We start from the raw sequence: 17,025 nt of genomic DNA on the forward strand, positions 1-17,025 counted from the left end.
AAGCAATAAATGTTTTTTCGAGATCACAAGTTTCATTCTCACCGAAGCCAACCTTGGGACCATTAGAGTTATGCTCGATCGTTATCTTTAAAACTCCGAAATTAGTCGAAGTGCACGAAAATTGGCCCAAACATCCGGTTATTTAAAAAAACTCAGCCGTAATACAGGACCAAAATAGCAACTACCAGTCCAACCAACCATAAAAGGTGCATGTCTAGACAGGAAGTAATATCAATAAGTCTGTCCACAGTGCATAGATTTTATTGTGGAACTCACTACAGTTTCCACACAAACGATTCAAGCTGTTCATTAAATGTAAAATATTTTTTTAAGGGTTTCCGCCAAAAAATCAGCCCAATCCGATACCTATAGATGCTCAATCTAATCATATAACTTTTCATTATCCCAAAATCTGAATGATAATTTAGATGATTGGATCGAGCACCTACATGTATTAGATTGAGCTAATTTTTGACGGAAATCTTGAAAAAATGTTTTACATTTAATGAACGATTTGGATCATTTATGTGGGATCCGTAGTGAGCCTCAAAACAAAATCTATGCACAGATTGTCTGTGTGGTTAGAAGCGTTAGCGGCTTCTCTACCGTTTTGGAGTACTATTCCGCGTCCGTTTTGATGATAACATCTCATCAGAGTTATAGAGCTCGATGAGTTCTGTGCATATGATCGAGTTCGCTCACGTTATAGAGCTCGTTGAGTTCTGAAGTCATGTAAAAAGTCAAGTCGATAGAATATCGAATAACATCTCATCAGAGTAAATTTACATGAAAACAAAATGATCAGTTCAACCTCTGGTTTTATCATCTTGTTCTATTTTGATAGAGAAGATATTTTGTGGTCGTATTTTTTTTTTTTTTTGCTCTCTAGTGTGCATTAGGTCGTTTAATTATCATGTATTTGTTGTACACAGTGGATTGTAATTTCGCTGATGGTAATATATTTCTTGCTCTTGCACAAAAAAATTTTGAGTTTGACACACTAGATTATAACTTGGGGAGCTCATTTTTTATTTTATTTATTTTATTTTTTATAATAAATGTGCTCTGATTAGATGTTATTCCTATCCGATTAACTTAAAGTCTTAAACAACTCTACCGAATACAATGGGCAAATTCCTCAGAGCAAAATTTGGCCGACTCTCACCAAGATACTTCAATATCATCACAGTCATCCCCTATCTCGCGTATAATAAAAAAAAACCTTGATTTTATTTGAAATTCGATTAATTTATTTTGAAGATTTTGGTATAAAAACCATATTAAAATTTTTGGACGAATTACATTTATGGTTGGACAATCAAATACTTACCGTCCATTGCTGCCAAAACCTAATGCACGTGTTTGAGTGTAAGCGAAGGATTGAATGATCTAGAGCGTGAAAAAAAAGTCTTACAAAAATATCTCATATATACTCCCGAAATTCATGAGAGGGAGGAATGCGAGTGAGTGTCGTATAGCAAAAATTGAGTTCGTCTGTATGAATACCGATATCCCATCAATGTTATTTTATGCATAGATGATGAACTACCAAATATCGAGACATACAAAATGTACGATTCAAATTGTTAAATGAAATATAAATTTCATTTTACATGAGGAATAATCTGTTGATTCGTTTAGGTCGCCATTATTGTCCGAATAACATGTTGCTGATTTTAATTGTTTTTGAGCTGCGCAGAAAAAGTAGGAACTGATCCTACACAAATTTTTTGCGGGGCCATTACGGGGTCCCGCAAAAATGATAGAACCACTAATCTTTCTTAAAACTTTTTTTTTTTTGGATTGCTGTTAGAAATTATCTCAATGTGATATTCGGTAAGAGCTTTTTCAAAATTTGTAAGGCAAATCAGTCAGTGTCGGCCTACGAACCAGTCACTTTTTTAAAATCCATACCATTGATTGTTGAAATGGACGGCTAGCGTAAACAAGGTTGTAGCAAGGGGTGCACTACAGGGCCCTCGGAACTGGATTGAGACCTATGAACAACTTTTTATTGGGGTTGGCCGGTTGGGTGTGAAACAGGGTACTGCTGATGTGGTACCTGTGCAACATATCCGAGCCATCCAACAATGCAATCGACAGCTCGGATTCAAAGGCACCAAACGGATTTAAAAAATGGAAAAAGAAAAAGCAAAGAGCGTTTCAAACTAAACCGTCAATTGCATTGTTTAGATGGCTCGAATGTGCTGCACGAGTACCACGTGCTACCCAATTTGCAACAAAAAAAATTTCTCGTGAAATGAAGACCATTTTAGTGCCACGTACTGATTCCGATATGATTGGGGGCCTACTGGGGTATCAAATGTCTTCTTCGTGAATCAAGACTTCAATTAAGTCCTCTTGTTAAGTCTCAGTTGGTGTACGGCATAGGCTTCCCCGGTGGAGGCTGTGGTTCGAGGCCCATTGAGAGTGCGTTTGAGGTTCAGGATTATATATAATTTTTGGACCTTCTATTGACTAATCTATTAACTCTCTAACTCCCATGATTCTGCTGATGTATATAAAAAAAGGTTATGCCACTTGTTCATGAATCGTGACACTTTGTTGATGTATTCCTTAATTTTTACGTTTTCTTTTTGTATTATTTTTTTGAATGATACTTTCATATGTTTGTTTCCCAGTAAAAATGTCCCACAATAAGTAATTAAGTAGTGGACCTATTCGAATGGGGCATCTGAAAATGACAAAGATTTAGACCCTGTCAATCTGTTTCCTTCCCTTCGGCGGTTTCTATGGGCTTGGTTGCGCGATTTTTTTGCGGCGAATGTTGTGCCCAGAAAATTTGTATGTGAGAGTGGGGTGCTTTTTTGATGGCCTCTCTCTTGTGGCTTGATTCGCCCGTTGTGTTTGTGGGAATCTTACCCTTCATGATGTATTGTTTCTCCTATCAATGGAACCTCCTAACATTTTGGCAAAAAAAAATTTCAATGCTCGATAGATGTGACTCTTAGCCCATCTGGTTATACATCTTGCCTTGCAATGGGGAGGTTTGGTTTTGAGTCTATGGAGAGACATCGAACCCTTTGATTATTAACGCACTAATCTTCCGCTAACTCCCAACTAGTTTATACATGCAATATTGGCAAAAATAAAATTCAATGCGTGGTATCTCTATTTATTTCATTTATCCATAAAAGTAACGCGGCCTTTGTGTTTTATTGGAGGGAAGGAGATAATCTCACCAATACTTTGTAAAGTAGAGTAGGTTGGTGCATTTATAAGATCTTTAGGAGAGTTCCCTATATTAATTTGTCAATAACCTCAAGAAATGTGAGTGTAATTTATCCTTGAAAAAGTGAGGCCTTAAACGACTGCCTCAACTAACTGGGGCTAGTTCAGTTGGCCAGAACTCTTGTATCTCATTAGGAGGTTAGGAGTTCGAGTCTGTCCACCTGTATGAGTGCTCTTCACTTAAAAGGCTTTTCCTTTCTTTATTTGTTTCTATCCTATAATAGACTTATTTCTTGTATTAGTTGAGTTGTTGAGTTTTGTTATCTCGTGGACTCACAATTGTTATAGTGTCCCGAGTTTGTACTCTGTACTTCATATTTTATATAAAATAATCTCTTCTATCGATTGGAAAAAAAAAATGACTGCCTCAATTTTCTTGTGATTTGGCCTATCAAAAAATAATAATACTCCTGTCTTGTGATTTGGCCGGCCGTGATATTGGTTGTGAATAGCGACATTGTAATTCTTGTGTGACGCTATTAACTATAGGAAAATAATTATTGTGTTACACTTTATGTTTCCCATAGAAATATTCTTTCCATTGGCACGAAAATCCAACTATACACGGAAAACATTATCATGCGTTCCTAAGATATCGCCATGCCGTTCTAAGACTTTAGCGAATACGTAATTTTTATAGGACTCGAGATTAATTGTATAAACACCATCAAAATATGCTATGATTAAGAATGCCAACAATGAAATAATTACTCAATAACAAACTTGGTTTGATCGTACTGGCGACCCTAGTTGTATCATGCCCTTAATAGTTGAACTACTTTTTCCTTTGGTGGAATGTCACTTTTTCCTTTGGTGGAATGTCAATACCACTTCATCTTTTCATACAACTTTTTCTTTCAATCACCATCTTTTCATGCTACTTGATGTCTTGACATGGTCTGTATTGAGTTATATCAGAAATATAAAGCCAGGGGCCTTTCTCTCAAAGCAAGTGGTTAGAAATTATTGGCTATTGGGATCTGGCCCCCTTTAGATATCAGTAATCATAATACACGTCGGTATCCAATTATTTTTCTCATTGACGGATAAGGTGGTGACTTAGGTGAGTTCATTTCTATTGATTAAACGTTATTTTTTGGCGTTTTCAGTATTTAAGCAAATACTAATACTCACTATTTAAGATAACTCATTTTCCTTGAATAAATGAACTAGTCATATTTTTGATAGTTTTAATGGAAACAAGTGATATTTCGTTATTAGTCTGAAGATAAAAAAAAATATAGCACGTACTGATCACCCTTGAACAAAACCGACCTTGTTGTATGTTTCACTCCAAGAAGAAACTTTCTTCTTTTTTTGTTTTTTTGTTTTTTTTCCTTGGGCCAAATGTATGTGTATATTTATGAGAGTCGCATCTGAAAGAAAAGAAAGGCCCATTTTGTCAAGGATTACCATGATCCAAATGCCACTGACTTGAGTCTGATTCAATAAATTTTGTGGGCTTGGAAAAAATGGCCCAAAGTCCGAAAATGGACCTGATATGTTTCATATTATACTTTGAGTCCAGATGTATAGCCCAAGATATAATATACTTTCTCTAGGTTTCAAATTCCAAAGTCTCAATAAATAAATAAAACTCCAAACACAAGTCAGTTTGGCAGCAATATTGTTAAAGTCAGCACCATGGAAACAACAGTCTTTTTCAATAAGTTTGAACAATATTGCTATATGTCTAAAATATTCAGGTTATTCGAGAGAGAAATTATTTGGTTCGATTAAAGCTCACACGCTACAGGGAGTTTGAACAACTTGAATGTATGAGTTTGAACAACTTGAATGTTACAGAATGTAGTAAGAGAAAAAGTTATTTCCGGATCATCCGGACAAGGGGGGCTGTCCGTGTGGGCCTTCTTCACGCGTTTTTTTTTTTGAAAAATTCTAATCGTGCATCTTGTAGAGCCCGCAAAATAATGTATCTACCAAAAAAATCAGCTTGTCCGGACATCGATAGGTATTTCAAAAGTTGAGTTTTTACATGGAAAAATGGACGACCGTGAACAGTTTAAATAAGATCTTCGCACCGATTCAAACGGATTAAATTTTGAAGCACTTAACTTTTTAACCATGTTTTTTAGTAATATATAAACTGTCTAAAGATGGTTTAAATACTCTTGGAGGATAGTATTTTGTAATTCCGGATAGTATATTTTCCAATTACAAGAACCCACTAAAACAATCTGCTAGAGCATCTAAAACATTTTGATATACGGTTGGATATGCAGAATATGGTATGTATCAAAATTTGATAGGATGTTTCAATATTTAAACAATTTGGTAGAGCATCTAAAACATTTTAAAACTTTCATTATTTTTTTCTTACACTTAAAGAAAAGATGCTCTTTGTTGTTTCTTCGGTTCTGTGGGCCTGTGGCACTAAGGCTCCGTTCCAGAAATGGAATAAGAACTTATTTGTTGTTCAATAATAAGGCTTGTTCCACAAAGATAAGAAAGATAAGAAGGAGGTGCTTATTTTTGAAGAATTTATATAGGTACCAATAGGCATCGGGAAGGGAAATCGTACCGACGGCCGCGCCGGGCCATCTCCAGCCACCAGACGGCAGAACTGAGCCATCCAAAAATTCGAGAAAAAAAAACCAATGGGGTCTGCACGGGAATCAACGGCATCCGAGGTGTGTAGGGTGCTTGATCCGAGCACCCATTTTCCGTGTATATATGATGCTCGGATCACGCACCCTACACACCTCGGATGCCGTTGATTCTCGCAATGGCCCCCTCGGTTTTTTTTTTATAGAATTTTTGGACGGCTCGGATCGGCCGTTCTGTGGCCGAAGATGGCCCGGCGCGACCGTCGGTACGATTTCCCTCCGCCGGCGCCCATTATCATAGCAACAGTCTTATTTTTTGTATAAGGTAGCTTCAAGCTCAAAAATCATGTATTTACGCAAATAATTTTTCTATCACTATGGATCTTGTTTGATAAATCTCATTAAGATCTTTAATACAGTATAAAAAAATTGATTTTTTTTTCTTTTACATTATTTTTGAATTTGAAAATGTGAAAGAAACTTTTTATTTGGGTTTTGTGGAATGACCCTTTTTATTTTTAAATGAAAAGTGACAAAATAAGTATTTATTTTTTAAAAAAATTTCCGAAACGAAACCTAACAGTTTAAAAATATAGTAGTATATTTATAGGGAGTAGATTGTACTCCGTAACTTTTGAGGAGTACTTTTTTATTTTATTTTATTTTAATCCGCTTTTGAGGAGTACTTTGGTAGGCTTTAGTTGGGCAAATTGTGGACTTTCTTTTCCCATTCCTTGATGCCTAATCTACACCCTTCATTCCTAACCTTTAGAACAATTCTGACAAGACCGAATAAGGTACCAAATGTCATGAACATGCATATTACGGTCTCTTTTTCTAGTGCATTGAGATTTAAAACCATCTGATCTGATCTGAACAAAAGCCCGACCAAAATAAAAGTAGGGCATCCCTATGTCTGTCTGCCTTTGTTTTGTACGAGATCCAGTTAAACTGACTCCAGCAATCAATCTAAACCGCACAAAAAAGTACAATTACTGGCCCCACTTGCTTTCTTTCCTCTTCTCACCTTGACTGCATTAACGTTAGTTGTGCTGCCCACATGCATTCATGATTGAAAATCCTGAACTGAAGGAGCTGCAGGGAAGCTGATTCAGCCATTCATTTTGACATCAATGGCACGGATTTATTTCGAGTTTTCATTGATCAAAATTATTTTTTATTCGGATTATAATATGAACTGTCCAATCACTAAAATAAACGGCTGGATCGGCTGCCTTACTCTGTTGTTTACATTCTGTAAGAAATTTTTTAGAATTTGGCCAAAGAACAAATCAGTTCAGCCCTAATTGTCCACAGAAATCGTCGTGCATGTACTAGTGGAGTAGTTGTTTTTTGGGTAAATGAACCAAACAGAATTTAAGAGAGAGCATATCTCTTCTCTGTACTACACCAACTATATAACCCGATTAGGACTTTGGTAAAATTTATATGATTTTGGGCAAGTCAATAGTCAAAACTTACTGAATATAACAATTTATTATTTTCCTCTTTCATGTGGACAATTGTTTTTATTGAGAAATTTTTGGATGCGGGTAGGTCGGTGATTCAGATCGTCCCAAATAAAGTCCGAATTTTAGAGAGAGAAAAAAGAAGAAAAGAGTCGTGGGTGAGAGTATGGCTGCAAACGAGTCGAGCTTTACAGTGTTCAAACTTGTTTATTAAGTTTTTAACGAACTCGAGCTCAGTGAAAACTTAACGAATCGAGCTCAAGCCAAGCGGGCCTTGACTTGGCTCGAGCTCGAGCTTGTTCACGAGCCTCAACGAACCAACGAAAAATGTATATATATCCTCGCATAGACCTAATACAACCAAAAATATTTTGATTGTGAAAGTATGTATCTTTCATTTTCCCATGGAGCGAGGTTGTACTGGTGTACGTGTGCTCTCACCTTCCTTAGTTGATTGAAAAGTGAAACGGAAAGAACAAATTATGAAATAACAATAAAAATCTTATATTTAAATATATATACCCCGGCTCGCGAGCCAACTTGAGCCGAGCTTATCCTAGCTCGAGCTCGGCTCGTTTACAAATAGAGTTGAAAAAATCGGCTCGAGCTCTTTCGTTTAACTTTCAAGCTCAGCTTGAACGAGTCACTAACGAGCCGAGCTGCGAGCCGCTCGAGCAGCCCTAGGTGAGGGTAGAGAAATGGAATAAATCTGAATCGTCCAAAACACATTGAACGATCCAAATTGCCGAAGAATATCGCCACATGGTACCTGAGCACCAAAAACTTATCAGTCTTTTATTGGTATAGATTCCTTTCTCAAAGTCTATACAACAGTCCATACTCCAAACTGGAAGCAGACAGACACACACACGCAGAGAGAGAGAGAGAGAGAGAGAGAGAGAGAGCACAAAGGGACACTTGGAATTATTCTTTTGTCATTTCCTTCTGCCACTCACCATTTCTACCCCCGCCCCAAGGTTCTGTATTCATCTCCCTCCCTCATCTTCAACTTCAACCCCAACCATAACTCTTTCATTTCTTCCATTCTAATCAATCTTCTCATCGATTTCTTCTCTCTCATCCCCGGTAAATTACACACCCATGCACAAACTCTTTATTCAACATGCATGTTTATACTCATATATAAAGTTCATGGTTTTTTCTGTGTCAGTACTGATTTGTATGTTTGAATGTTTGAATATCTGATTTGGAACAGAGCAGAGAGCAACAGGAGATGGCGGCTTCGGGGTCTTCGCAGCCGCAATTCATCATCAGCACTGGGAATCGGAATCCTTCGAATGTGCCTCTGATTGAGAATGAGGAGTCCGATCAGATTGTTGTGCCCGATGTGAGTGTCATCAGTTTCCGAATCAATGATTAATTTTGTTTTGGATTCATGACTCTCTGCTTTCTGTGTTGCCTAATTAATGCTAAAATGAAGGCTAGGGTTGAATTGGATATGAACACTCTTTATTGGATCTGAAATACATTAATGACCCCGTTTAGTTGTGTAGAACGGTAGAAAAATGACAGGGAAATCAACTTTCACTATATTTTATGAGTAGTGTTCATTTACCAAAAAAGTTGTGGGACCCATTGTACTCATCTTGGATAGAGTGATGGTGCCCTCACATTTATGTATTTCATATTCTTTGGTACCCCATTGACATCGCCGGCTCCCTTGTCATCAGGTCACAACTTCCTTGACCTTCCGGCATTAGGCAGACATCAGCCCCGTACATGGTCTTATGACTTTGCGGAGACATGTCAGGTCTCCTAGGCCTGGTCACAACGATGCCCTAACAAAGTGCTAGGGGGCATCCCTTCTTCTGAACTTACCGGGCTAGATTTCGCTTCACACATTACATCTACTTTCCAGACATACTTTCTTGGAAAATTGATTCTAGAATTTTAGTTTTTTTTTTTCGTTGCAAAATTCTTTGTTAGCAAACAAACACAGAAAATTAAATTTCATCTTCTTCACTTCACTTTTTTTTTTTTTTAGAATACAATTCCCAAGCAACATTACCGAAAAATGAACGGATCAAATGAGCTTTCGGTTGATTTGATTCAATGCTATACTTTATAACTGTCGACTTTGATATATAGGGTGGGGGCGGGTGGTTGGTTTTCCTCTTTTTGGTTTGAGCAATTCTATGTTGACGTACTTGATGTGCACACATCCGGACACAAGACGTGTGAGGAGATGTCCAATACGTGTGGGCCCTCAATTATTTTGTGGGGTCCACGTACCAGCATATGAGTATGTGCAAACAGACTTCACCTATTGGTTTTGTGGGAAGTCTTTGAGTGAACCCTAACATAGAGTTGGACAATGAAAATTGTGAAAATTTATTACTGTTAATCTTGACCAATGAGTTAACACAACCAGAGGCGATCGACATTGACCCCATGGGAAGAAATTAAAATTCTACGAGTTTATGCTATAAAATTTATTTGGTCAATATGTGAAGTTGTGAACCCATTGGAAATTGATAGTGACCCCATCCTACTGTGCAGATTGCAAAGTACTTGGTAATTTTTTTTTGTTAATACAACACACAACATTTTGTAGAAATTAAGAAGCAAGAAGATTTCATCGTCTTAAAACTGTTTGTGTAGAGAAAAAATTAGGTTTTGTATTTATTGACATTGACCTAAAGGCATTTGAGGCTAAATTAAGTTTTTCAAATGGGTATGAGAAAAAATAAGATTAGAGAGATTTTTTTGGGGTTACATAATATTAAACTATAAGTGTAACACTATCGAGATCGATCTTGTCTTTCTGTTTACTTGTTTGAGACTAATTTAATCATTTAGCATATTACACCCTTCATTCCAAATGTTTGTCTAGTCCACAAAACGAGGACTTAAAAATACTTCCATTTTCCGAGAAAATTTTGATTTTTTTCAACAATTTACTATATCAATGAGTTCTTTTACTTTATGAAACAGTTTGAATTTTTTTCTTGAAGACAATGTATTGTTTTCAAGTACCTGTTTTGTGTACAAACATTGTGGGACGAAGGTTGAGAGCTAATATAGAGTGTGATTTTTTGAAATATTATAAAGATTGAATTGACTTGTAAATATACATTTAGACATTGGTCGAAAGTAATTGCTGGAGTCGGCACTAAAAACACACACTGTAGACTCATTTTTCCCAACAACCTGACAAGTTGATTGTTGATGTCCGCTCGTAAAATTCTCTCTACATGATTGGTTCAGAGTACCACGTCAAAATGCCACTTGGTCTTTTTGTACCGTTGTAGAATTTCTAAAAAACTGGGGTGGTAATAATTTACTCTTTTTTTTCTAGTAGGGCATGGTCGTAGGATTTTTTTCAATGTTTCGTCATTTGGTAGGTGGGGGAGGGGGAAGGGTTTCTCCGGTGTTGAAAACCTGACTTATTAATGTACTTTTTTGTGTAATTAAGTGTTCTTGTCTGGACCAACTGCTGACTATATAAGGTGAATTAGCATCATTATTTAACTTATTTTAGTGGAACTTCTTGATGCTATCTTAGTTGGTTTTTTTTTTTTATATATACATTTGCAGAAGAAAAGCTGGAGAAACTTGTTTGCCTACATGGGTCCTGGTTTTCTTGTTTCTATTGCATATATAGATCCTGGAAATTGTAAGATTACTTTCTTAGTTTTCTTTTTTTCAAAAATTCTCCAGCTGCTACTCGTCATATACTCACTAACATAATGTGGTGAACTTACAGTTGCAACGGACTTGCAGGCAGGAGCTCAGTACAAATATGGGGTATGTGAAAACTTTATAGACTTATATCAGAAAGTACTCTAATGTTCTAGGAGTAAGAGAGAGTACGGAAGGAGATTGATGCAGTGGAATAAGTTGGAGGTGTATTCTCATTAACTTCTCTGTTTTTCAGCTACTTTGGATTATATTAGTGGCTTCATGTGCTGCCCTCATTATTCAATCACTTGCAGCAAACCTGGGGGTGGTTACTGGTATGTTAACTGATTTCTCTCTAGTCTTTACCAGCACTGCACCAAGTTGTTCCTGAATTTCTGTTACTTATGTCCTCAAGTTTTCTTACTTTATAGGAAAACATTTAGCAGAACATTGTAGGGTTGAGTATTCAAAGGTGCCAAACTTCATTTTATGGATTCTTGCTGAAAGTGCCATAGTTGCATGCGACATACCTGAAGGTATGAGTGCTGTTTATGGTATTTGAATCTAAGAACGTGAAATCATTAATATGTGCTTCATTATTGGATGGACTGCATGAGGTACAAAATAGTTTCACGCGCAAACACTATAATGTCTCCTGATATGTATGAAGATGTGCAAACTCATTAGAATCATTATATCATCAGCATATCTCATGTGCCATTTCCTTCATCTTCTATATCTATTTGAATGAGTATGCCTTGGTTGCATGGTGATCTGGTAAGGTGATGTTTGATCTGTATGGATTCTTAACTAATAACCATATGTGCTCTCATTATGAAACAGTGATGCCACCCATGAGGAACCAATATAATGTGCAAGGCTTTGTGATATGGTTGGTCTAAAAATGAGAAACAGATGCACTGTGGAGATTTGAGTGTATTTCCAACATCAAAAGTACCCATTCCTGTTAAGGAGTTATAATGTCAGCCACATGGAATTGAAGTAATTATGTTCTCCTACTTTATGTAAACAGGGTGCCATTGGGCTTGTTGATTTTATTCTCCTTGTTCAGTACTCAATGGGCTTTGTTATACAGCCTTTCCACTTGAGCTGGGTGGACCTTCGTAACTCCGTCGGGCATAATCTGTGAATTTTTTTTATCTGGAACTATCGATCATTATGATAGACTTCAAGTTCATTCTCAAGGTTATAATGTCTTTTCTACAGGGTCAGAAATTTGAGTTGCTTGAATTCATGCTTATCTCTGAAGATTTTTGTCGTAAAGTGATCAGAATCATAAATCATGAAGGCAGTGTTTATGGATACACAAAAAGCCTACAGTTCAGATTCCTTGTAGTACTGCAAAAAGTTAATGAACGCAAGAAAGATGATAATCTACGAGAAATGAGGAATGGAAAAAATGGACAGTAGGAATGTTAAGTTCCATTAGTCTTTTGTAATATGTTTCTCTAGCTCTTCGAGAAATAGAAAGCTGTCATCCCCTTCTATATATTTCCTATAGTGATTCAAGCATTTCAACCATCCTGTTTGGATTGATGCAGACTTCATTAAACCTCACTGTGGAGGACCTTATGCAAAACATATTTAGTATTGACTTATATCTATTCTAATTGTTGCTCTTAATCATGTCCAGTGATTGGAACAGCCTTTGCTCTAAATATGCTCTTCAGAATTCCAGTATGGTGTGGTGTTCTTCTGACAGGGTTGAGTACATTGATTCTACTGGCATTGCAGCAATACGGGGTAATTTAAACAAGTCTTTTGCTCAATGCATCATGTGACAAAACACTTTTTCTCTGTATGTTGTAACGAAAAGGAACTTTATAGATTTTGTTTGGTTAATAATCTCCTCCCAAACTAGTATATGAGCCTGGGCGGCCTCTCCACTTCTTGCCAATTTGTTTGGAGTTGGATGCTTTAACAGATTTCATCTTATTTTAGGGCGCGTTAATAATTATGATTGTTGTCCAGGTGAGGACACTTGAGTACTTGATCGCATTTCTGGTATTTACTATAGCTGCATGCTTTTTCATGGAGCTCGGATATGCAAAGCCTAATGCTTCAGAAGTGTTAAATGGGCTTTTTGTTCCCCAACTGAAAGGGAATGGTGCAACTGGCCTGGCAATTTCACTCCTTGGCGCAATGGTCATGCCGTAAGTTTTGTATATTCGTCCTAATTGAATTGTCAATTCTGGTCCAAAAAATCTTGTCACTCAGTTGTTTTGCACTTGCTGCAGGCACAATCTGTTCCTGCATTCTGCTTTGGTTCTTTCAAGGAAAGTCCCAAGATCTGTCAATGGCATCAAAGTAATACTTTATCCTCAACGGACTAGTTTTTTTCTTTTTGTGAAATTTTAGTCTTTTTTGAGAGTTTATCAAAATGGACCGCTGCTATTAAGTGCTTGGGGTCATTAGACCATCGATTTCATTATTATGCATTGGACACTATACATAACGACCACAAGCTTAAACTACAACGTTCTTTATCATCTTCCGTAATGCTTTTTGCTCTTGTACCAAGTACTTCCTACTAACATAGATTTGGTGAGTTCTTTTTTTTCTCCAACCAAAAAATGCATTTCCAGAATCCAACTAGTCTTTTTTTTTATTTCTTTGAGAAGGTTTGATTTCCAACCAGCGGCCCATCTTAAACATACGCTAAACAATGGCTTCTCTTGTTTACAGGACGCTTGCAGGTTTTATTTGATAGAAAGCGGCTTTGCTCTAACGGTAGCCTTTCTCATTAATGTATCAGTCATCTCAGTAAGTGGTTCTGTTTGCAATTCAACGAATTTGAACCCAGATGATGAGAAGAACTGCCAAGACTTGGACTTGAACAAAGCTTCCTTTTTACTCAAGGCATGTGACCTGCATTTCCCTCAAACTCAATGCCCATTTTAGTACATATATGATTTCTGATGAACAATACTGAATGAACTCTGATTCAAAGTCCTATGTGTTCCATTTCATTTTCTTCCAAAGTTATTAATATCCTCTTCAAAAAAAAGTTACTAAAATCAAAAAATTTCATTACAGTGATTATTTTTGCTGTTTTCAGAATGTGTTAGGCAGCTGGAGCTCAAAGCTTTTTGCAATTGCTTTGCTTGCATCTGGCCAAAGTTCTACAATAACGGGTACATATGCTGGGCAATATGTGATGCAGGTACTCAGCTTTCTGATCTATCTCGTTTCAACTTTCAGGTCATTTTTCAGCTTTTCGTTTGCGATTATTGTTGTTTTTTCTCCCAGAATCGGTTCTGTGGTGATTCCCAGTTCCTCGCAGATCGTTTTGAAAATTTCAGATCCATTTTTCCCTCTGCTTTTATCATGGAATGTATTGGAAACACTGTTATGTAAAATCATGTGTAGCAGTGTTATAAAAGCTATTCACTAGAAACATTCTAGTGTTGCCTAAAATTCCTTAAACAATTAGAATATGAGTTTATCTTTTTGATGGTTTTAGCTGCTTCCCCTGGGGTTCTGTTAATAACCATAGTCGGTTTACTGATTATCTATTCCTTTTTTTCAGGGGTTTCTTAATTTACGTCTGAAGCCATGGATTCGCAACTTCTTAACTCGTTGCTTAGCAATAGTCCCTAGTCTAATAGTTGCAATCATCGGTGGCTCTGACGGAGCTGGAAAGTTGATTATTATAGCTTCAGTAACTATTCTTCCCCTCAAGCCTTTTAACTTTAACTGATGGTTGCCATTTCTAAACTTTTGGTTTTTCTGCTATTTGCAAATTTACTTCGGTTCACATGGTTCTACGCTGGTTGCTATTTTCACTTAGTTTTCATCTTAGCTGTCATTTGTGTTGTATAATTATCGTACTGGAAATACCAAAGCTTCTCAATTGATCATTGGCTTATAAGAAACCTGGCTCTTATAAGCAATAAGAACTAGCGATTCAGTTGATCCTAGATAATTTTTCGGTACATTGGGCTGGATACCAAGTTATAAAAGAAGAAGTGAGCTAGTTCTTTCTGAAAGTTTAGACTACTGGCTAGTAGTCTTCATTACTGTAGTGTCAGTGTTTGAGTTTGCTTTCCTTTGGTTGTTAAGATAAATTTGGAATGAAAGGAAAAGCTTCCAGTTCTCTATCCATGTTGGTTGGACTTTGGATCTCAACAGGCAAAAGCCTTTTACTTGCGCCACAGTTGCTCTGGCAATTATCTAGAGGGTTTTATGGTCAAAATGTGACAGCATCCTTGCTGATGGTTCAGCATTCCGTTGCACCAAAAAAAAAAAAAAAAAGCATTCCGTTGGGACCATAAGGAGCTAAATGGTTTTTCAGGTCATTCCATGCCCAATTACTGGCTACAAACAATGAAGCAATGATATTTTTTGTACGTATGAAGTGAAATTGTGGACCTCCAGGTAAATAGGAAAACAACCCTTGATAACTCTCCTTAGTTAAACAATTCATACATATGAGGTGCTATCTCAGCACAGGGGAACGAGGTAGATCTCCGTACAAACAGAATTAAAGTTTTACCTGTCAACAAACTCAGAACACACTATTCATCTCTTGTGATCTTTGCAGCATTTCGATTTTTATAGCAAGCTAACCTTTTGAGGTTCTTGGCAGATGATTTTATCATTTGAGCTCCCTTTTGCTCTTATTCCACTTCTCAAATTTACAAGCAGCACGACAAAGATGGGGATATATGCCAACTCGATAGCGGTAATTTCATCTCAATTTAAAATTTTATCCTGCTTTTCTGTCTTAAAATGATCTGAGCATTATTTGGTTCGTTGAAAGTGTGCATAGGCATTGGTAATGGTACATGAATCTGTACGTATGCACATGCACACGCGCAGGGGTGTATATGATAAAGTAAGGACGTTTGTTTATATGCAGATGTCAGGACATTCCGAATGCAAATTAGTATGATAAGTGGTAGCTATACAAACATACAAGTTTTTGTCTGATTGTCGCATTTACCTGTTGGACACGGCATTTGGAAATACTAGTTGTGCATAAAGTTTAAATGCAAATCAAAGGACATAGGAACTTGGAGACAGATATGGGATGAGGATTTTCTGCCAAAACATTCTGATCGACGTACACGAAAGGTCAACATTTTAGTCAGTATTTCCTCCCCCGCTGCGACAATGTATGCATAACCTAGTCATAGGTTAAGAACTACTACATATAATGTCGGGTGTCAATATGTATACTCTAAATCGCTTGACTGTATAATTAGGGAAGGCTTGTATCTCTGCATAGCCTCCGGTCTTTACACTGCTCTTATATAATGCACAATCTACTGAATCATTTTATCTTTTGCAGATTTCAGCGACTACTTGGTTTATTGGATCCCTGATTATGGGCATAAACATATACTATCTCGCAACCAGCTTCGTCAAAGTGCTTCTTCACAGTCATATAAAAGTAGTAGGTAAGGTGTTCTGTGGAATACTGGGATTCTCGGGGATGCTGGTTTATTTGGCCGCAATTGCGTACTTGGTCTTCCGGAAAAATAAGGAGGCGACACACATTCTCGCGCTAACATCAACCGAAAGTCAAGGAATGGGAAATGAGTTGGGTGATAGTCTACCTAGAGAGGATATAATAAGCATGCAATTGCCTCAGAGGAGGGCTACTGTGGATGTTGAATGATCCATAGAGTAACCGAGGTAGAATCTCACTCTTATAGTTTGTTTAACTTGGCATGGACATTGGTAGCGCTGATAATTTAGATTTTGGAGCCAATCGATAAAAAAATTGCTAGCTTTCATTATGGTTGTAGTTTTGCAGCAGAAACTTGGAACGACTTGCTAGATAATTTAGAAAGAAAAAAAATTTTAAAGTTGGAAATACAACAGAGAAGTCGTTTCATGGCCCATTTATGGATTCTGTTTTGTTATTTTCAAGTTACAATATTTCACACAAATAGCATCTAAATGTTTCGTGCTATTTTATGGAGTTTCTCTGCCCCGGTAATTTGTCCCTTCCGAAAAGTAATTCCCATTTTTCGTGCATAATTTTTTGAATTTTGGCGCACCCAATTAAAAGAACTAGTTTGGAAAATTACGCACAGAGAATGTGTAAAAAGTGCATCATCGGTGTT

The 17,025-nt window shown here is 36.9% G+C and overlaps 2 protein-coding genes across 6 annotated transcripts in view; both read left to right on the forward strand.

Annotated features, from left to right (window-relative positions):
* The window catches only part of LOC131335346 (stromal cell-derived factor 2-like protein), a 64,889-nt gene that overhangs the window by 4,902 nt on the left and 42,962 nt on the right, over nt 1-17,025 (forward strand). The window lies entirely within an intron of this gene.
* LOC131335341 (metal transporter Nramp1) lies at nt 8,126-16,871 on the forward strand. 5 transcript variants are annotated; one of them, XM_058370659.1, is made up of 14 exons: nt 8,126-8,265; nt 8,505-8,636; nt 10,847-10,925; nt 11,016-11,056; nt 11,187-11,265; nt 11,362-11,466; nt 12,585-12,694; nt 12,923-13,104; nt 13,189-13,258; nt 13,637-13,810; nt 14,010-14,114; nt 14,481-14,612; nt 15,540-15,635; nt 16,245-16,871. In XM_058370659.1, the coding sequence occupies exons 2-14, from the start codon at nt 8,523-8,525 to the stop codon at nt 16,572-16,574; spliced, it is 1,617 nt and encodes a 538-aa protein (XP_058226642.1). In that variant the 5' UTR covers nt 8,126-8,265; nt 8,505-8,522; the 3' UTR covers nt 16,575-16,871. The 5 variants fall into 5 exon arrangements, with proteins under 5 accessions (XP_058226642.1, XP_058226641.1, XP_058226643.1 ...); XM_058370658.1 differs by having other exon boundaries at nt 8,133-8,374; XM_058370660.1 differs by having other exon boundaries at nt 8,201-8,311.

This window comes from Rhododendron vialii, chromosome 8a, assembly GCF_030253575.1.
Source record: "Rhododendron vialii isolate Sample 1 chromosome 8a, ASM3025357v1".
Lineage (NCBI taxonomy): Eukaryota > Viridiplantae > Streptophyta > Magnoliopsida > Ericales > Ericaceae > Rhododendron > Rhododendron vialii.

What these genes read in the sequence shown, in the direction of transcription:
- LOC131335341 (XM_058370659.1), top strand. Translation starts at nt 8,523, where the DNA reads ATGGCGGCTTCGGGGTCTTCGCAGCCGCAATTCATCATCAGCACTGGG. An exon ending in TGCATGCGACATACCTGAAG is followed by an intron (nt 11,467 to 12,584) that starts GTATGAGTGCTG and finishes AATCATGTCCAG; the next exon opens with TGATTGGAACAGCCTTTGCT. An exon ending in CTTGGCGCAATGGTCATGCC is followed by an intron (nt 13,105 to 13,188) that starts GTAAGTTTTGTA and finishes CACTTGCTGCAG; the next exon opens with GCACAATCTGTTCCTGCATT.